General features: G+C 37.3%; 1 protein-coding gene across 3 annotated transcripts; it reads left to right on the top strand.

Annotated features, from left to right (window-relative positions):
- Positions 1 to 825: 825 nt before the first annotated feature.
- On the top strand, positions 826 to 21,290 carry thrap3a (thyroid hormone receptor associated protein 3a). 3 transcript variants are annotated; one of them, XM_082148789.1, is made up of 11 exons: positions 826 to 1,193; positions 7,910 to 8,065; positions 11,498 to 12,340; positions 13,817 to 14,491; positions 14,651 to 14,820; positions 15,383 to 15,494; positions 15,638 to 15,722; positions 16,447 to 16,634; positions 17,491 to 17,653; positions 17,735 to 17,869; positions 19,833 to 21,290. In XM_082148789.1, exons 2-11 carry the CDS (start codon positions 7,938 to 7,940, stop codon positions 20,046 to 20,048), a joined length of 2,715 nt encoding a protein of 904 aa, XP_082004915.1. In that variant the 5' UTR covers positions 826 to 1,193; positions 7,910 to 7,937; the 3' UTR covers positions 20,049 to 21,290. The 3 variants fall into 3 exon arrangements, with proteins under 3 accessions (XP_082004915.1, XP_082004914.1, XP_082004916.1); XM_082148788.1 differs by having other exon boundaries at positions 827 to 1,193; positions 17,732 to 17,869; XM_082148790.1 differs by lacking the exons at positions 826 to 1,193; positions 7,910 to 8,065 and adding an exon at positions 10,022 to 10,454 and having other exon boundaries at positions 17,732 to 17,869.
- Positions 21,291 to 22,747: the final 1,457 nt, after the last annotated feature.

The raw sequence follows: 22,747 nt of genomic DNA, 5'->3' as shown, positions 1-22,747 counted from the left end.
AGACTTGGCTTTTTATCTAAAACAGGAACAGAAGTCGCTGCTCGAATCGTTCCTTTGCAAGAAGGACATTTTTGCTGTTTTGCTGACCGGATACGGTAAGAGTATAATCTACCAGTTAGCTCCGCTGGTAGCTAAGCGTATGGGGTTTATTGTTGTGATTGGTCGTAGTGTTATCCAATTGCGTGCAGTGAGATTTTCAAATGCATGCTTGGTGCCGCCCCTCGAGCTGGCCGATTTTCATTAGTCGACGCCAGACCTTTAATCTTTTAGATTTAGGTCTGGATTTCCAGGCTATAAGAGAGACGCACTTCCGCTGTAACCACTTGCTGTTTTTTTTGTAATATTTCTGTTTTTATATTTTTATAATATGGATTATTTTCACATTCAATTCTTTGTTCTTTGAGGAGGCACTACCTCCTCAGAAAACCTTGCCTCCTCAGATAACTTGAAGAGACTTTCATATTTTGTTAATATTCATATTCAGTTAATATATTCAAAAGGTAATTATGAAGCTGCTGTGTGTGTGTGTGTGTGTGTGTGTGTGTGTGCGTGCGTGCGTGCGTGCGTGCATGTCCGTGTGTGTGTGTGTGTGTGTGTGTGTGTGTGTGTGTGTGTGTGTGTGTGTGTGTGTGTGTGTGTGTGTGTGTGTGTGTGTGTGTGTGTGTTTTAAAAGAATGCTAACAATAACAAAAAGATCTTGTGTGCATCTGAAAAAGCGCGCCTGTTCCTTTAACTCATCTAGGGGCGTGGCTAGCTGTCAGCCCTAATTTGATTGACAGGAGAATGCATGAGAGAAATTTGACTCGCGCAGCCTGTAGAATCCACGCTGCATATCACACACACCTCCCGGACTGTGACTGAGCACATAAAGCTGCTTTACATCATTTGACTTCAATAGTTTACCGTATTCACTTGTGACGAGTTTGGTTACGACTTAAAACGACACGTTTGTCACTTGGAATTAAAATATAATCATACCGTTTGTTTGTAATATACGAGTTACAACGTTTTGAATGCGGATACTTCAGATGACGCGAACTGGATATTGCCGTCTTTGATGTGAGGATGATTTAAATAGTTAGTTACTTTGCGCACAACCATTTTTTTCCTCAAAACGAAAGGAAACCGTTTCACTGACCTGTAACATTTGACATTAGCTGAATCTTCCCACCCTGGACTAAATCGAATTATAGGTAAGTGTTTTTTAAAGAAGCTTTAGAATAGAAAAGAAACGTGGACGACTAAATTTACCCTGGTAGCTTCTTCAACATGTAAGACCTTTCAGGCTGTGTCTGTCATACTGTTGAATTCATGTTTGATGACAGTGGTTGCTTATGCCAAGTTACCACAGTTTTATTGTTGTAAAAATCTCTAGTAAAATGTAAAAGATTATCATGGTAAACTTTTGTACACGAAAACAGTTTGATAATAGTGTTGCATCACAGTAATATTATTTATTATAAAATCCTATTCAAAGATATAAACAGGCAAATCATGAATGATGTAAAAATTTAAAGAAAAAAAAACAATAGTTCCACACATTATGTTCTGAATATTTGGAATACAAATTGAAACCATCAGTTTATAATCAGCTGCATTACTTTGTCAGTATTGCATCTCTTCTCTTTTCCTTATGCATGGATTCAATTATTTAACTGTTCTTTTTCTACTGCACAATTGATTTGAGTGTGTCATTATAGAAATGCTTAGACAGTTTATGTTTATCATCCTTCATCCATTTTTTGGGAAAGTGTTCAAGGGGAAATGGGTTTGTTTTAAATGAATGTAGAATGAGTGATTGATGTGTGATACGGTGCGTGATAAATCAGCTCTTACATTGTAGTGTCATACCATGTGTTACACTTTTCTTTGACTAATCTAAAATCTATTCAAGCACAATTTGTGTTTGGATTTGTACATTGTGTAAGACTATCCAATTACATTTGGCTGTGTGAAGCATGCTCTTGGAACAATAACAGGCCATCCTCTTGCCTTTTCAGTAGCTCACTGTTTCATTTAGAAAGTTTGGCCAGTCAGTTTTAAAAATAATAATAATTTGTCAAACCTACTACAATAATATCTGTGTTATCATTAGACCTGATTCTACATTAGATATTTTACGTAATTCTCATAAGACTAAAATAGAGAAGACCTTCAACTGATGAGTTCCCTTGTGAAATCAACAGATGCAGTGATGACAGAAAGATGAGACACAAGTCATCACAAAACGAGGGCCCAGTATTTGACCCCATGTGTTAAAGGCTCATCATTAATAAAAAACAAACAAAAAAAACTTTAATCTATCTATCTATCTATATGTATATACTGTATATTCACATCACATAAATTCATATCTTCTTTGAATGAAATTAAAAGTTTGGTTCACCCTACTCTTTTCTGTTCAGTGAATGTGAATGGTGAGATGACTTTTTACAACTAAAAAGTCATTCCTGACACAAAGCTATCATTTGACTTTAGAAAATATAAAAGAGAGAGCTCAAATTGTTAAGAGACTTTTATGGTGCTGTTTTGGCTTTTTGAAGCTTGACAGCCTCTAGATTGCTTTCTTTGTAGGAAAAACAGTGAATCTACAAAAAAAATGAAAATCATGCAGACATTATGACAGTGAGTAAATAATGACAGGGTTTTCATTTTTGGAGCAACTATCCCTTTAGGCTTTGTGAAGCTGCAACTCATTGCAACCAAAAAGTATAAAGCTTGCATAAATCTCTAAAGTTCATATGATGTCTCGCAACAGACCCGTATTTCATTTATTAATAGAGTCGCTAAAGAGATTGATTCGAAACTCCACAATCAATCAAATGTTTACCTCAGAAGCTGTAGGCTCCAAAAGTCATGCATCTTTAAACTTCAAAGAGGTTTTCGCACATATGTGGAGTCTCTGGAAGAATGTTGCTGGGGCTGTTGAAGTGGCTCTTTTGCTTCATTGGCTAATGCAGATAACAAATGGGATTTTGGTGCTGTTGGTCTCGCATCTGTGGTCTCACTGATAAAGCGGCTGATTGAGTGTTGGGAACATATTGCGGTCGAGTTGGGTTGCACAACTTGCACCATTGTTTAAATACACTTTCCCCCCTTAATCGAACAGGTGAAAAGGTCCAAATGCAGCTGTCACTGATGTGTGTGGATGTATGTGGTTGTAATGACAGCACAAGGGTATGACCACCAGAGATGTTTGACACAAACATTTTTAGCTATCAAATCCTTTTGATTAGGCTGGAGCACACTCTACTCCCATATAGACAATTAGACACGTAGATGCTTTATTGATCCTCTCAGGAAAATTGAGGATCAGCTAAAATGAGGAATACGGGACAGCTGCTCTATGATACTATGCTTTAAAATTAATCCCTTAGACTTTCTTAACCCCTGTGAAGATGCCTTCATTGTCATAAATGTGTCATGACCTGACTCCTCCACCCTTATGAGTCAACAGACCCCATTTGCAGAAGGGAAGCATAATGTTTACAGTTGAAAGTGTCAGGTGACATGTTATTTTCTTGTGATCTCTATTTTAAGCCTCTGAAACTAAGTTTGCTAATCTCTAAAGACAGGTGGTAAGAATGGAAAACGGTTTTTGTTAGGTTCTTGAACACCGAATGTATTAGTTGACAAGATACATAACCGGTCAAAAGTTTGAGTAACCCCCCCCCCCCCCCCATGTTTTTAAAAGCTCACCATGCTCTTATGCTCACCAAGGGTGAATTTATTTGTTTAAAAATACAGTAAAAGCAGTAATATTGTGAAATAATTAATAATTGTTTTCTATTTGAATATATTTAAAAATGTGTTTTATTCATGTGATGGCAAAGCAGATTTTTTGGTAGCCATTACTCCAGTCTTCAGTGTAACATCAAGAAACATTTTATTTTTATTATCAATGTTGATATTATCAATGTTTTTTGTTTTGGTTTTTTTTGCTGCCTAATATTTTTGTAGAAACCGTGATACACTACCATTCAAAAGTTTAGAGTAAGCAAGAAAAAAAATAATACTTTGATTTACATTTGGAAAAAATGACAGTAAAGACATTTTTATAATGTCTTATTATGAAAGATTTGTATTTCAAACAAATGCTGTTCTGTTGAACTTTCTATTCATCAAAGAATCCAGATTTTTTTTTTTTCACATTTTCCACAAAAACATTAAGCAGCAAAGCAGTTTTCAACATTGTTAATAAAAAACAAATTATAATAATAATTGATAAAAAAAATTTTTTTGCACCATATCAGCATATTAGAATGATTTCTGAAGGATCATGTGACACTAAAGCCTGGAGTAATGATGCTGAAAATTCAGCTTTGTCATCACAGGAATAAATTACATTTTAAAATGTATTGAAATAGAAAAGTTATTTTAAATTGTAATAATATTTCACAACATTACTGTTTTTACTGTATTTTTGATCAAATAAATACAGCCTTGGTGAGCATATAAGAGACTTTCAAAAACATTTTAAAATTCTTATTTATTTCAAACTTTTAACTGGAATGTAGCTATATAAATACTTTTGACATTCATTTAATGGTTAAACTTTGGAGTATGTTCTCATAGTTCTTCTAAATATAAGTAAACTAGTTTAGAAACTTTGCACAGTAAGCCAAATGTCTGGATGTCTGGAGGCTGCAGGAAATTATGGACTGTTGGCCAAAACCAACAAGCAGTCAAAAGGAATGAAACAAAAGGCTTTAGGTTAATTTTGGTCTGTGTTTACTAAAAAAGCAGCACAGATCTATTTAGCATGATGTGCACAAAGATACCACACTGAATTGTAGCTTAAGCATTCAGTCTGCAATTTCCTGTGAGCAGAGCTACTTCTGATGAGCCTCAAAAAGGAAACGCTCACAGATAACTTTTTGGGAGTGCCGGGATGAATTGCACGTCATACATAGGATTACCAGAAAAATACCAGTTAATCTTGAGGCTTGTTTATTCGCTAGCAGAGCCAAGAGAAAGCCTAGGATGTCATGCAATGCAAATAGGGCCATTCACACCAAGAACGATAACTATAATAATTACTACCATAAAGTTTTAAAAATCACTCTAACTTTAAAAGAATTGCGCAATCCACACCACAACCTTAACAATAACAACACAAAGAAAACAATATTGTTGGAATCACTTTTATAGTGATTTTTTTCCATCACTAAAGTCCAGCCGGGTTTTAAAGAGCTTGAGCAGGAAACAGAATGTTATCTTATTGCCCCTTGCTGTGGATGCTAATATAGTTATTATCATTAGTTATCGTCCTTGGTGTTAACTGAACTTTTTTATGCATGTGTTTGAAATCCTTGTCAACAGTCCTTATGAATCAGTTAAGTGACAACTATTTGAGTCTTCTTTCCTGGTTAAATAAAGGTTGGTATTTGTTTGCAATGCGTCATTTGCGCTTTCTGTGCCACATGACACAGTAAACAAATAGTTAATGGTGTCGTACTTAGTTATAAGTGCAAAGTTGGCAAATCAATTTAGACTAGACTCTGGATTTGAATCTATTTAGTAACTAATTAATAGATACAGTTCCTTCTTTTATTGTTGTTGTTCCAACACAGATCTGTTATCATGTGCATTTGTGCATCCATGATTAAGGTCATGACAGGTATGATGACAAGCAGTCAAGATCCAGCTTATAATATGGATATTTACATCCATTACAGTCAACTCAAAAGCTCTCTCTTTATCTCTGGTACAAGTCTATTTTGAGCCACAGTGTGGTCTCTCTTTGATCACCAGTGTTCCCTATGGTAAAAATCAAAGTGTCAGTTCAGCTAACCAGTTGAGGGCATTTGTGGAGGGTACACATGATGGACAATAGACAGAATCACCTTTCAACACCTCTTTAAATACATTGGGGATAACATTAAAGAGCCAGTAAATCACTCTTGCCTTCATGCTAATGTGGCGTCACTTTACATCTGTCCTGCCAAACCTGTACCGTTTCCTCCCTTTTGTCCACGTCAGTAGACTTAGCACCCAAGGTGTGTATTTAAATCTCTTGGGCTTGAAGAATATCAGATCAATCAAATCTGAAGTGTATATTTTTTTCAGTGTTTAAATACCGTTTGTTAGTCGATTGCCCCAGTCATTGTTTTACCCATTACTTTTGATACAGAAATTACATACTGCAGCTTTAAAGATTATATAAACTGTTTTAGCACTCTAAAATACTTGGTTCTTATTGGTCAATTGCGACATTCAGTCAAGTCAAGTCACCTTCATTTTTATAGCGCTTTTAACAATATAGATTGTTTCAAAGCAGCTTTACAGTGGTAATAGGAAATTAAATTAACAGATTGTTTTGGCTTTACAGCAGCTCTAGAATAATGTTATTGTCCAGCTAAAGTTAGTTTTGAATGATTCCCTTCCGTTGCAAAGATCATTAGTTATTAACTTAGGGGCCGCTTACACAACACCGTTCTAACAGAAAAGCCTTAATGCGCTCCGGCCCGCTCATTTGCACGACAACAGTGCCTGGTGGCTCGAGAACGCAAACCTTGAAATAGGTTCAAAGGTGCAGGCGTTGAATAATTTTGAAGAAAATAAAAGTTATCTCCGTGCAAACTTCATAAACGCGAATATGTGAAAACGCCGACTGTGTGCACATGTGTATTACGTGTTTAGTCTATAGGTATGCGCATTTGAATATGTGCACAGGCGTGTAGTCTTTCTCTACAAATTGACCTCAACAAACTATCTGTCTGGCCTTAAAAATTCCTATTACAGAAAAAAAATGATCGCTTCCGTGTGTCCATGCGAACCGGAATTATTTTGACAAAGTTTTATCTGTACAGAGGAAGGAGGCCTTCAGCACTCTGATACTTCCTAATCAAGTGCAATAGTGCCTGTCCAGTTTTACAAAGGTCTTGATTTCGGAAGTGTTTTTCCTATTCCCATTTTCCCATATGTATTTTTAAAAAGTATTTGTTTAAGAGGAGTTTTAAGCCATGAACCAAACCAGCCAGCTAAGAGGTGAATTACAATTTTACAAACATTGATTTGAAGCGAAAAAATATTTGAAACCCATAAAAGACAAAGGTACAAGACTGGGTACTTGAAGTCAGTATAAAACAGAAGTTTCGATGTAAAATTGTTGTGTTCATCTTATTTGCTAGACTGATTCATTTGCACGCTGTAATGAAATTATGAAAATGATGTAATGAAATACATTTTTCTGGGCAGAAAACATTAAGATAATATACACTGCTGGTCAGAATTATTTGCCCCGGAAGCTAGTTATTTTAGTCGATAAAGTTTTAAATATGGATATTTTTCTTACACAAACGCATCGCTTCACTTCAGAAGACCTTTATTAACCCGCCAGAGCCGTTTCGCGCACTTTTATCATGGATGGATGCGCTTTGATGGACTTCCAAAAAAATATACCCATTGTTTCCCATTATAAAGCTTGGAAGAGTCTGGACATTTTTTTAAGAATAACTCCGATTGTATTTGTCTGAAAGAAGAATGTCATATACACCTAGGATGGCTTCAGTGTGAGTAAATGATGGGCTAATTTTCATTTTTGGGTGAACTATCCCTTTAAGAACAGGCCTGTAGAATGATGTTTGCTCCTTATTTCTCAATTAATTCCTGCTGTGCCTTTAAACAAACCTTTAGTGTTTTAGCCCGACAAACTGTGATTTAGAGATATGGAAACTTTAATACTGCCAAGCCAAACCTTCTTAATGTCCCGGAGAGTGGGGATTTACAGTACAAAATGTTTTTAAAGTTCAGCCCTTGTAACAATTTTTTTCCTAGCTATTTTGCTGAAATAATAATTGATTTAAAAAATATAAAACGCCTTTGTAGGAGTTGTTTTAATTACTTAATGATTAGTAACTTCTTTTTTAGTAATTTGCTGGTCTGAATGCTTTTCGTTTTGTTACAGGCACATATGAGAGAGACCACAAACGACAATGTCTAAGACACAAAAATCAGAGTCCAGGTCTCGCTCTCGATCGGCCTCCAGATCAAGATCCCATTCTTATTCCCGCTCCCGCTCCCGCTCAAGCTCCAGATCTAGATCAAGAAAGCGCAGATATGGGTAAGTGTCCATTATGATAATTAAATAGCTTCTACTGGCTTTGTTCATTACTATGGCATGCAAAATATACTGTCAATTAAAAATGAGACAGTCACACTTTACTGCACAGTACAAAGCTGGTATGTGGGATGAAGGGGAGTTTGTTTCGATTTTTGTTTTCAGTTTTGAGTCCGGTTTTTCAGTTTCCAGTTTCAGTCATCACTTTCAGTGACGTGTTGTGTATTTTAGTACATAACAGAATGAATAGGAAAGAAGGGACATTTTGTAATATTAATAAGAGGAAAAACTGATGAAATTATCACTTAAAAACTAATCAGCTATAATAATTTCCATTTTACTGACTATTGAGTCATTCATGCAGATTCAATTAGCCTCTTTTTCTGTCTTACAATCAGGCCCAGATGGAATCAGTACACAATTCTACGTGAATGAACGCAGAAAATGTGGCTTCAGAATCCGTCTGGGTCTGCTTTTAATCTTGTGCTTGATGAACAATGAACTTTAACTACTCATTCTGACCGTACTACAATGCACAAATCTAAACACAATAAGGCTTACTGTGTCTTGACAGATGTGCTTAAGGATTGAGTTGGTTGGAAAACTGTTAACTTCTCACTTTGTACGTAAACACAAAATGGAACTTTATTGTAAACACACACCATGTAACTCATGCTCCGTTTCCCATCCATGACTCATTTTAAATTAAAATCAATATTTCAGTGCCAGTGTCATCCATCTAGCTGCAGCTGCCAGGCCAAAGTTATGTAAGGTACCCCTCTGTACATAAATAAAAGTACCCTGTATTTTATAATGCCTTTACTCTGGCTTCCTCTCTTGTTGAAAAGGGGCTGCACAGTCACTGTGATTTTACTCTCCATGTATTCATCAGCATTGCATCAAGTCTGATATTTGGGAAGGGCTGTGGCTTTGGAAAGGCTCACCGCACTTTCTTATTTCTCATGCTAAAATTGTACTTCCCTGCACATTCTTTTAGGACTGCTGGTTTTGTGCTTACAACACAGTAGAGGCTCTTAGGTAGCCAAATGTAAACTGTTCCTGGCAAAAACGGCACCGTTTTAGACAAAAAAATGGATGGATACATGTGTTACTCTGGTTTTTTGTTTTACATTTATTGAGGATGCATAATTTTTTTTCCCCATAAGCATGGTTCCTTTTTCCTGTGTGGTTGACAGTGTGACAGTCGGAGAGAAGTACATTGTTGATTTTTCATGCAAATTTGCTAAATCTGATGTCCCTTATTTGCAAGGGAAATCTTGCAAACCTCGGCTCTCATTGCTGACCAGTTTCAAAGCAGAGATGCCACAGCTGGAAAAACCTTGACACACATATGTCATGCAATGAAACATTGCTGCATGGTTATTCATGGTTGAAGTCAAACTGTCCATGGTTGAAGTCAAACTGTCCAAATAAAACTCATAGGGCATGCGTGTCAGGAAGTTAAATTCCATTCATAAATATAAATGTAAAAAAAATTATAATTGAAAGATCATCAATTACTCAACCTCATGTGATTTTACAAGTGGAGACTAAAGGTTTCAAGATTTAAAATCACTACAAAAGTCATCAATATGAATTTTGCACTATATTTTAAGTCATATAATATCTTTGTGTGATTAACAGACCGAAATTTCAGTGAGAATCTTGTTGCCTGTTGTGACCGGATCATTGAGTCAGTGAGTTGACATGAGAACTGGATCAGTCTGATTCATAAATGAATCATTCAGACCAGTTTTGAGAACTGTTTCCACCAACTCACTGAAAAGATCTGATTTGAAATTTTTATTCAGACATAGTCACAATTCAGATGCATCCTCTTCTCTCAAGAACATCAAGGAAAGCTATAGGAGATAATAATAATGGCTTATTTGGTTTGTTTCTCACACAAAGCTATCGTATGACTTCAGAAGTTTTGTGCATTTGTGCCCTTTTTGAAGATTAAATGCCTGAGACTGCATTCATTGTTATAACTGGGAAAAGTGCAACCAGTACAATTCAAATGTCTGCTTCTGTGTTTCCCAGAAGAAAGAAAAAGATATGGGTTTGAAACAGCAAGTGACTAAATAATTACAGAATTTTCATTTTAACTTCAGTTAACGAATAGCTTTTCAAATGAGGGAGCTGTTAATTGTTGCCTTCAGTTAGAGTCTACTGTCTGTGCAAAGCTAATGTGTTGTAACTGGCAGGCTGAGAACCTCCTCTTTGCTCAGTAGAAAGAGAGTAGAAATCTTTCCCATATGACCCATGTGACTGACTCTTTCCATCCGCGCTCACTAGAGGAGATGCAAAGTCCCTCTTGCTCACTGTGAGAGTATCATGTTGCTCTGTGCACTGCCTTCTTACTCTGTATTCCAATGAAAAAACGCAAAGGGTGAGTAGAAAACCAGCCGAAACTGTAGATAAAAATAGGTTAGTGTTACTGTCATTATGTTTATTGGATGGTAAATTGGTTGAAGGGTGCTTTACTTGGATAATTTTTACTTGGAAAAAATTCCACTGCAATAGAATGGCAGGTTTTAATGCAATGCTAGGCATAATTGCATGACTTCTACGATTTGATATTCTGATACAGTTGAAGTGTGCATAATATTGAAATGTTTCAGTGTCTGTTCATCTTCCAATGAGATTATAGAACAGAGTGCAATGCACAGTATGAAGTACTTGCATGTGCAAGTTGTTTAGTTGATTATAAGTGTTTGTGATATGTTAAGACGTGCTAAAAGGGACTGGCTTACAAAGAGATCAGAACTACTTAGATCTGTTAATAAACAGAACAACAGGGCCACCGTATGGCTACAGTTGATTTTGCACCAAGAGCTTTCAGTTTTAATATATCAGCAGTGTTTGTTACCTGAAATAATTCTTTGACATACTGTTACACAAATTAAAGATCTAAAATAGTTGATACAGTTTTCATTTTATGTCTCTAATGATTGTCATTTTAGCTTTAGCTTTTGTGTGAGAAAGAGACCCTTTAAAGTCATTATTTTGTGTTAGTCTGAATTATGAGCATTAATAACATCAAACTTTATGCATTGCATTCTCAAATGTCTCATAGCCAAATCTCTTGACATCATAACCAAATTACATTTGAATAACATTTGATTTAAGATCCGCAGCGGAGGTGAAGAGTACTAGTGAATAATCTTTGGTCTGTTGTTCCTCAGCCAGAGGTGTAAAGCTTCAGAAGTTGGACTACTTTTATGTAGATTTTAGATTGTCCTCTTTGGAGTTTTAAATCCCATGATCACCATGACCTCTAGTTGTTTGGAAAAAATCAATGTAAAATTGTATTTAAAATTATTTTATTTTGTTCCTTGGAAAATAATTGCGTATTATGTAATGTCTCTTTGTGTCATTTTCTATATCCCAAGAATTTTTTTTGGCTCAATCCTTCCTCTTGTTGTCTTCAAGCTCTAGGTCTCGCTCTCGATCAAGATCCCATTCCCCGCCCCACAACCGTGAACGGAACCACACACGGGAGTACCAGAACCAACGGGAGTTTCGGGGAAACCACAGAGGCTTCCGGAGGCCATATTATTTCCGGGGCAGAGGTCAAGGCTTTTTCCGCGGCCGCTTTCAGCGTGGTGCAAGGGGTGGATATAACAACTACCATCAGAAAAACTGGCAAAACTTCCGGCAGTACCCTCAGCAGCAACAGAAGCAGTACTACCCCAACAGCCCCAAGAGAGGCCGGTCACGCTCTCCCAAGAAGCAGTCGAGCAGCCCGCAGCCCCGCAGCCATTCCCGCCGCTCTGACAGGTCATCCTCAGGGAGATCGCCACAGTCGCAGCACTCTTCCTCCTCCAACTCTGGGTCTGCCAAACACACTTGCAAAGATATAAGAGAGGGAGCCTCAGTGCCAGAAGAAACTCGAGGAGGTGGAGATGGGGCTCTGGCAGAGCAGGTGGGAGGCTCTTCTTCGGCTGAAGGGAATGCTGATGGAGACAGGACTTTGGAGAACTCTCAGGTTTTGACAAGCCATGACGCTAGTCCTAAAAGGACAAGTCTGCAGGTTTGCTCCTCTATCACTAATGACAAACCGATTGACTCTGCAACCAACGAAACAAGTCCTGCTCATAAGAGTTCAAATGCTCCAAATAATGGTGCCACCACCTGGCAGAAAGTTGCAACTGCACCTTCAAACAACAGCCCCATAAAGAAAAGCCTTAGCCCAGTTTTCAAAGGTTTTGGGTTCTTTACAAATATTGACCAACAGACAGATGATAAAATTGCTATCTCCGCTGCATTTTTGAAGTAAGTATGGATAACTTTTAATGATTTTTTTTGTTAATGTTGTTGATTTTTCCATTTTTACACTACTGGTCAAAAGTTTGGAGTAATATATATTTTTTTATGTTTTTGAAAAGATTCTCTTATGCTCACCAAGGCTCTATTTATTTGAAAAAAATACTATGAAAACAGTAAAACTGTGAAATATTATTACAATTTAAAATAACTTTTTTTCTATTTGAATATATTTTAAAATGTAATTTATTTATTCTTGTTATAGCAAAGCTGAAGTATTATATCACAATCATAATAATATGCTGATTTGGTGCTCAAGAAAACATCGTTACTGCTTAATATTTTTGTGGAAACCATGATATACTATCATTCAAAAGTTTTGGGTAAGTAAGATTAAAAAAATACTTTTATTCAGCAAGGACACATTAATTTCATCAAAAGTGACAGTAAAGAAATTCATGTCTTATTATGAAAGATTTATATTTTCAAATAAATGCTAATCCTTTGAACTTTCAATTCATCAAAGAATCCTGAAAAAAATTTTTTATCACAGTTTCCACAAAAATATTAAGCAGCAAAAACTGTTTCCAACATTGATAATAATAAGAAACATTATTAATAATTGATAAAATTGAGCACCAAATCAGCATGATCCATCTGATGGATCATGTAACACTGAAGACTGGATTAATGGCTGCTGGAAATTCAGCTTTGCCATCACAGGAATAAATTACATTTTAAATAAGAAAATAGTTATTTTAAATTCTTATAATATTTCACAATATTACTGTTTTTATTGTATTTTTGATCAAATAAATGCAGCATTGACTTCTTTCAAAAACATGAATAAATCTTAATCATTCCAAACTTTTGACCAATAATCTATATTATTTAACTTGTTTGTCCTAGGGCTGGGTATTGTTCTCAAGCCATTTAAGCTATATTGATGACAGATGTTTATATATTTGATGGACTATATGCATTTGAATATTGTTTTATTTTCTTTTTCTTTTTTACCTTTATTTTAGTCAGTTATAAGAGTGGAAGTAACACAATAAATCCTGTGTGCGTGCCAGACACAAAGTAAGATTGCACATTTGGTTTGCAATCTGACCTTCAAATGCATCAAAAGAGCGGTTGGAAGAAAGAGCCAAACATGAAGAGCTAGATATGCCTTGTTTACAAATGTCAGCTCACAGTCTGTAATTTAGATGTGCTAAAAAGGTCTAAAAGGTTTATATTTGCACTTTGCAAATGGAAGAAGTGATATATTCCCAGCTGCACACACACTTGTTTACCTGTTATAGACTGGAAGCCATTCATTTGTTCACGGTAAAATGAACCAAATCCATTACAGTTTATGCATAGTTCTGTCAGTTTGACATGAAGCAGCAGTCCTTGGTCACGTCAAAATGACAACTGATGCATCTGAGCACAATATTGTAAATAATAATGAACTGTAAATCTCTTTCTCTCATTTACTAGATTCCTGGAGGAGCAAAAGGTTAAAAAACAGGCCTCTGAATGTGAGAACAACACACACAAAGGGAAAAGTAACAGAGAATTAGTATGTGACAAAGAAAATGGAGGAATCTTTGAAAAGGGCTTTGAGTTGTCTCGCACTATAGATCATGACAACGCAGGAGAGAAGGAGAAATGCAAATCTGCAAAGAGTGGTGATGGTAAAAAGATATCCATAAGCACCCCTAAAATGGGTCCAAGAAAGGGCCCAACATTTCTGTGCGAGGATGATGAGGACGAGGAAGAAGAAGGGGAGATCTCTGATAGAGTGAGGGATATGGAAAACAGTCCCTCCAAAAGCAAAGTCACGCTGTCCGCTCGTGAAATGTTCGAGAAGCGAATCAGAAGGATGCAGGACATGCCATGGGATGATGAGCTGGAGGCTCTCCTGCTCTGCCATAAACAGGAAAGAGCAGCGAAAATCCTAGCTGCTCTCTCTAAGAGAGACCAGCTGAGTGGCATGCTCAAGGATCCCTCCCCTGAAAAGCTCTCAAATGTGAAACGAAAAGAGAAACCCACACTGCTGCCCAGGAGGAGTTCTGAGAACCGCGAGCAAGAGATGTTTGTGGTTATGAACGAGGAATCCCCACCAAGAGCTTCCGTGAAAAGGATGAATTCTCTCAGTGATGACCTTGCTAGGTAAATGATGTTCGTTTCCCTCCAAGATCTCAGAAATTACCTTTTGCTTCTAATTGCATCTTCACAAAACATTGCATTGTTGTGCATATGACTGCTTCTGACTACCACATATTAAATATATTTATTTTTGTCTTTTGTCACCATTGTTCTATTTGACAGAACATCTGTTTTGACCGATGAAAGAAGGCATCTTCTGGAGTTTGTGCATCTTGATGAAAAGGATTGGGAGTTTCAAGCTGTCCTTCAGCATCTTCAGGCTCAGCAGTCTCCCAGAAGTCCATCTGAGCTGTTTGCCCAACACATAGTTTCAATTGTCCATCACATTAAAGGTGACTGAAACCTCTCTGTCTTGTACAGCTAAGGTTGGAGAGGCTGTAGTATTTGTATTGTTCCATCACCCCTCTGTAAAATTACAAAATGATACACCATCATTTAATTACTGTTTTTTAAATATAAATATATATATATAGTTTACACAGACATGATGATGGTATAATTTTCAAAAAATTGCACTTTAAAACTCTTTTTTAAAAGTTTGCATTTTCAGGCCCCCAAACGCTGTTATTGTGTAAATGAACGGCCAAAAAGTTTTCTATTTTTAGTTGCAAACAGTCTTGTGTAAACACTCCCCTAAATCTTTTTTAGTATTTTTTTTTTAAATACATTTACATTTACATTTATGCATTTGGCAGACGCTTTTATCCAAAGCGACTTACATTGCATTATCCTATACATTTATACATAGGTATGTGCAATCCCCTGGGATCGAACCCACAACCTTGCGTTGTTAACGCAATGCTCTTACCACTGAGCTACAGGAAAGCTACTGTATAAAAATATATGAAATACTTTATATATTTAATGAAAAAATATGCATTTTTCTGCCCACAGCTCAATATTTTCCTTCTTCTGGATTGACCCTAAATGACCGCTTTGCCATGTACCAGAGAAGAGCTGCTGAGAAAGAACTCATTAAGCAGAGAAAGAGTCCAGAGATACACAGGTATAAAAAATTCAGGGACAAATTCCCACGCTGGTTTCTCATGCACGTATGAGCAATTTATTTGTTTTGACAATTTCTAAGACTATAAGAAAGGAGGATCAACATATATCAAAATATTCCTCTCTTCACCTCTATTTTCACAGGAGAATTGATGTTTCTCCCAGTGCTTTTAAGAGGCACTCTCTTCTGTTTGATGAGATGAAAAGCACCATGGAAAACAGCTTCAAGGTGACCAAAAATTTTGAAATATGACGTATTTTGGAAAAGAATGCTGCGCAAGTGATGTGGCCAAAGCATTCTTAGGCTTCCTTCTCTCTCTAAAAACTCTTGTTTCTGATGAGAGAGGCATAAAGTCCAAAAAGTGAGATGCAAAAAGAGGTGCATTCAGGTTGTTGTGTTGTAAATGCCTTCCCTTATACAAGCCTTCCTAAGGCAGTTGAGGCAAGAAATCAGAGGTCAGAAATGGAAGTGACCAGTTGTTCCCATGTCAAATCCATTCAAAGGACTCTAAACAAAAGTCATAGTAAGTATTCTTCTTCAAAGCCTGCAAAGAACAAGTGAGGTGTTTAGGCAAAGTAAAAACAACATACTTTCATGAGCACCAATGAAAGTATTTCTGCTGTGGTCCTATAATGTTGCCTACTACTATTTTGTTTCGTTTATTTGAATATCTTTTGATTTCGATGAGCAAGTGAGAGGAAATCCGAATGTTATTTTGCGACCTGTTGCAATTTCTGAGAAAATAACCGTTGAAAGACTGTAAGAAGCCAAAATGCTACATAAAATGATATTAGAAAAGGCCTCTTCCTTTCATCCATTTGCATGATTGTTTGAAGTCAGCTGTTGCTGTGTTTTTCGTTTTGGTCCCACCCCGTACAATGCTGCATGAAGCTAATAGGTCACGCCGCTAACCCACATCTGGCCACAACATCTCTCTTTCTCCTCACGGCAGGTCGATGGTAAAAAATCGAAATGTGATTCAATGGACCTTCGGCTGGATATTGAGCGCAGAAAGAAATACTTGAGTGGAGAGAGAGAGCAAAGAGAGGAAGAGTACGGAGAAAGAGTATCGGGGAAATCTCCCGAATCAAGAAAGGAAACATCCACAGAGAAAGCTTCAAAGAACCACAAAAAAACAAAGTAAGCTGCATTGGCTCCATAGACATTACAGAGTGATTGTGAATACAGAGGTTCAGTTATAGAAAACAGCTTAAACAGCTAACAATCATATTTCTGTTTGGGCTTGTTGTAACCCCTCAAGTGAAAAATTGTCATGGTGATAATAACTTCTCTAAATGTAGTTGAAAACTGCAGTTTTGATCAACCATTAAACAATTTGTAATATCACATACAAATTTACTTGCTTCAACATTCAAAGAATCTGGTTGAGTCATGTAAAGCTTTAACAAGATGAAACCGTCAAACCTCTCAGGAGGCCTTCAATAAACACTTTCAAAGGCCTGAAGATGCGTTCACACTGTCAGCAATCTGCAGAAACAAGAAGTCAATCATTTTCAGTGAGAGTTGGTGACATGAGGCGAAATGAGTGACAGAAATCATTGGGCAGAGCGAATGTTGAGCTTTTGAACTTGCATATGAGCTGCAATACGATACAGAAACTACCAATGGGAGCAGAGCTCAAATGATTGTCTCCCTGATACAGTTGTGTACTGTATTCAAGTAGGAACACCTACTTGTGCCCAACAGAAAAGCAACTTGGTCACCTTCAGCTATTACATCACTGTCAGTGTGAACGCACCTTTTTGTCTTTCTGGTCAGTTGAATATGTCGAATATAGGTTGTCAAGTGTTTGAAAATGTCCTGATTTCCTTCGACTTCAGGTAGGCTTGACTTTTTGGTTAGTGGACAAGAAAATGACCTGATAAAGTCACGTTGAACATGAACGACAAAAGTTGTTATCGCTGATCCAGTAGATTTTTGAGACCTCTTTACATTGATCAACAATGTCTGAATCTAATGTTATTTAATTCATAAGGAAAAGCAAGAAGAAACGGGAGCGTTCTCAGTCATCTTCCTCATCTTCCTCTGCTTACCATGAAGAAGAGGCTGAGATCAAGCCAGAAGGCTTATCCAGAGTCCAGCTGGGGTTTAGAGAGCATGGAGAGCCTGTGGAGAGAGGAAGATCACGAGGAGGCTTTGTAAGTTGAGTGCTATTGAAGAACTAAGATATTTGTTTATTGCTTTAATAGTTACGGTTACCATTTGCTGTTTCTTAGCAGCTTAGCATACGTGGTAGAGGTTGGAACCGAGGAAATTTCCATGGAAACAGCAACGGTGATTCACAGATGAACATGTCAGCAAAGAATGAAGACTGGGATCAAGAATACACTCCCAAGAGCAAGAAATACTTCCTAGTATGTTGTGATCGTTGTAAACACCCATTCTGAATCTCCTTTCTAATGCAGTTTCTGAACAAAATTAACATAATATGCATGCATATCAAGAACAACAAACACACAGTAGGTTATGCTCCATACAACCTATCAGTTACAGTGGGGAGAACAAGTATTTGATACACTGCCGATTTTGCAGGTTTTCCCAAATACAAAGCATGTAGAAGTCTGTAATTTTTTATCATAGGTACTCTTCAACTGTGAGTGACGGAATCTAAAACAAAAATCCAAAAAATCACATTGTATGATTTTTAAGTAATTAATTTGCATTTTATTGCATGACATAAGTATTTGATACATCAGAAAAGCAGAACTTAATATTTGGTACAGAAACCTTTGTTTCCAATTACAGAGATCTTACATTTCCTGTAGTTCTTGAAAAAAGGTTTGCACACACTGCAGCAGGGATTTTGGCCCACTCCTCCATACAGACCTTCTCCGGATCCTTCAGGTTTCAGGGCTGTCGCTGGGCAATACGGACATTCAGCTCCCTCCAAAGATTTTCTATTGGGTTCAGGTCTGGAGATTGGCTAGGCCACTCCAGGACCTTGAGATGCTTCTTACGGAGCCACTCCTTAGTTGCCCTGGCTGTGTGTTCCGGGTCGTTGTCATGCTGGAAGACCCAGCCACGACCCATCTTCAATGCTCTTACTGAGGGAAGGAGGTTGTTGGCCAAGATCTCGCGATACATGGCCCCATCCATCCTCCCCTCAATATGGTGCAGTCGTTCTGTCCCCTTTGCAGAAAAGCATCCCCAAAGAATTATGTTTCCACCTCCATGCTTTACGGTTGGGATGGTGTTCTTGGGGTTGTACTCATCCTTCTTCTTCCTCCAAACACGGCGAGTGGAGTTTAGACCAAAAAGCTCTATATTTGTCTCATCAGACCACATGACCTTCTCCCATTCCTCCTCTGGATTATCCAGATGGCCATTGGCAAACTTCAGACGGGCCTGGACATGCGCTGGCTTGAGCAGGGGGACCCTGCATGCGCTGCAGGATTTTAATCCATGATGGCGTAGTGTGTTACTAATGGTTTTCTTTGAGACTGTGGTCCCAGCTCTCTTCAGGTCATTGACCAGGTCCTGCCGTGTAGTTCTCGGCTGATCCCTCACCTTCCTCATGATCATTGATGCCCCACGAGGTGAGATCTTGCATGGTGCCCCAGACCGAGGGAGATTGACCGTCATCTTGAACTTCTTCCATTTTCTAATTATTGCGCCAACAGTTGTTGCCTTCTCACCAAGCTGCTTGCCTTTTGTCCTGTAGCCCATCCCAGCCTTGTGCAGGTCTACAATTTTATCCCTGATGTCCTTACACAGCTCTCTGGTCTTGGCCATTGTGGAGAGGTTGGAGTCTGTTTGATTGAGTGTGTGGACAGGTGTCTTTTATACAGGTAACGAGTTCAAACAGGTGCAGTTAATACAGGTAATTAGTGGAGAACAGGAGGGCTTCTTAAAGAAAAACCAACAGGTCTGTGAGAGCCGGAATTATTACTGGTTGGTAGGGGATCAAATACTTATGTCATGCAATAAAATGCAAATTAATTTTTTAAAAAGAGATTCCGTCTCTCGCAGTTGAAGTGTACCTATGATAAAAATTACAGACCTCTACATGCTTTGTAAGTGGGAAAACCTGCAAAATTGGCAGTGTATCAAATACTTGTTCTCCCCACTGTACATTCATGGTCTGTACATGTAATGACAATGACAATGTACAATCAAACATAACACAGGTGATTATGCTTAAACTGAGTAATCTTTCCAAACCTTTAAATTATAATAATCATTTAGGTGGGAGACAGATTATATATAGGTTTTCATTACGTACTAACTCTCCATCAAGGTTTTCAGTCCCACTTACAACTGTATATGTTACATAATTGAGGTCCATATTTTTTGTAAGCCCTTCTTCTGTTTTTGCAGCACAGTGAAAGAGACGGTGAAGGTGAGAGAAAGCTGATGAACATGCGCGGGTCTGGTCGTGGTAACATTGTTCGTGCTAAGGGACGTTTTATCCTACGGAGGGCCACAAATACCAAAACCACCAATAATACAAGCCCTAAATGGGCCCATGATAAATTCCAGGCCACTGATGATGAGGGCGAACAGCGAGGAGATGATGTAGAGCAGGACCAGTGAGAATGGAGCAGTGAAGACTTTGACAGGACCTTTGAGAACAAGGAGATCCTTCATCACGTCAAGAATGGATATAATATCTGCATCCTTATGGATCCAAATCTTTTTGATAGGAAAGAGGCTTTTTTTATTATATTGCTTTTTTATTTCCTATTTCCTGTCTAATCATGACAGACACTGTTAAAAGCACCTGCTCCAACATTTATTTTCTATCCCTTCATCTCTGGAAGAATTGGTGCCCAAGCGCCTCCATTGCGAATCCTGTCTCCTTTTTTGCACAAGACTTTTGAAACATGCGAACGTAAAACACACAGTTTGAAGTAGTGATATCATAGACTGATATAAAGGCTAGGCCAATTGATTGGCCATTTTGAGGCTAACAATATAACCATATGAATTTAATTATTGGAAGTTTTTATTTCCCCACTTTTTCATTTTCAAATTCTACTGACAGCTTTGTCTATGGATAGTAAGAAATTTCATTTTTGTGTGTGTGTGAATAGTTATTAAATGTTACAAATACAGTACAACTCTTTATATCGTCTGGTGACCATATATATCGGTCATCGGACACTCTACTTTCTAGATGTTGATATCGGGCATCAAAAAACGTTTTTACCTGTTTAGGTCGGCTACTAGTTCAAATGTTAGGTGCCTAAGATGTGCCATAGTGCCTAAAGTGTAGAATGCCAGTATAGAACTATACTGTAGCTGCTTATGTTCTATTTTTTTGCCTTAAGAAAGAAAAAAAAAAGGTACATATTGACATTTTGTGGTCTTAAATTAAACTCTTTGAGACCCTTGTGTGTCTTCCGATAGAAACGAAGATATTGATTTAATGACCCAGTCTCGCTATGGGACCAAACAACAGCAGGTAGACATTTATTTCCCAGTGATTGACATGTGGGGAAAAATTATTTACATTCATCCAAACTGCTTGTCAAAGTGGTCAACTTTAAAACTGGACAAACATCCTACAGAAAAAGTTTTTAAAAAAAGTAACAAAAAACATGTACCTACAAATGTTTTGAAGGCTGTTAACAAATTCTAGATTTCTCGGGTTGCAGGGTTTTGACAATATGTGTGTGCATATTTTATAATGGGTTTTCTAATGTATGTAATTTACATTCATACTCAACATTGGATTTTAATTGTCTGGGTTCTGATTTGCACTGTGTCTGATATATACATTTGACTTGCATTTATATACTCACAATCAGAAAGAATAAAAAAAAAGCAACAATTTTCTATTGAGTGTTTTTTGTGTGTGTGTCAAGAAGAAACTAGCAGCAGCATTGGTTGCAGCAGAGATGAAACAGGATCTAAGTGCAGCAGTCTACAGTATATTCAGAAATGAACTCAAATCTTAATACAACAGAATCTCAGGAACAGAAAAACCAATATAAAACAATAATAATAATTTGTTACATTCATATAGTGCTTTTTCTGGGTACTCAGATCGCTTTGCATGGAAGGGGGGAATCTCCTCTACTATGAAGGTAAAAGAGTAGCAAAACTCGAGAGCACGTAGGTGTAAATTTGAGAACTTGTACAATAAATATTCGTACTTATACGTGAACATTTACACTCACAGCTCCAATGTGAAAACCTGTAAAATAAGAATCTGAAGTTGAATGTTGAAATTTGCACTTGCAGACAATAGTCACAAATCTGTATTCTGAATTTGAAGCTGCAGACAAGTAGTCACAAATGTGTAAAACACAGACAGAAATACAATGACAGACACAAACTTGTAATATATACTTGGATTTAATTCTTACATTCACATTTGGGGGCGCTCTGAAACGCTAATGGCTTAATGCATTAGACTGATATTAAAATAAATAAATGATATTATCAAACTCAGTAAACACCATACTAATAATGCATACTACAGAAAAGCAGATGAGCAGCCATAACGGCAGCCATATTGTGCCAGAACGCCCACCACACACCAGCTTACTGGTGGAGAGGAGACAGTGATGAAGCCAGTCAGTATATGGGGATGATTAGGAGGCCATGATAGACAGAGGTCAAGGGGCAAATTTGGCTAGGATGCCGGGGTTACATACACCCTTACTCTTTTTTTTTTTTTTTTGAAGAAATACATACAAAAACAATGTAGAACTGACCACTGAACTATACACAGGGTTTAACTACACTGGGACTAATCAAAGAAACGAGAGACAGCTGACTAACTAGATGACCAGGTGATAGGAAAACAGACACACAGGGACACATGAACTGAACACAGTCAAACGTAATCTAGAAACAGACATGAACAGGAAAAAAAAAAAACTAAACCTGAGCAAACAAAAAATGACAACTCGAAGTTTTTTTGTTTTTTTGTTTTTCAGACCAAGAAAATCATAATCCTATTCACCATATTATAATTCAGTCATATTGTGAACTACACCTATTTGAATGGTCTTTTAAAAATGCTTTATTATATCTGCGTAAACTGGCCTGACAGACTCTAAATAAAAGCACTACAGTCAAAGTACAATCATATATCTGCTGTTCAATAAAAATGCAAAAAAAAAAAATAGACACACTCTTATTACAAAGATTACACTCAGATTAATCACAGTTATATTTAAACATAGGGTTTTTCCTTGAATTCCTTCTAGGTGAGTACACCTACTGTCAGTAATGTTTGCTGTGACACATGACACCAGGAGGCTCATACCAATACAAACCTG

This window comes from Leuciscus leuciscus (assembly GCF_965113295.1).
Source record: "Leuciscus leuciscus genome assembly, chromosome: 20".
In the NCBI taxonomy this organism is placed as follows: Eukaryota; Metazoa; Chordata; class Actinopteri; order Cypriniformes; family Leuciscidae; genus Leuciscus; species Leuciscus leuciscus.
This window is presented reverse-complemented; position numbering and strand designations above follow the sequence as displayed.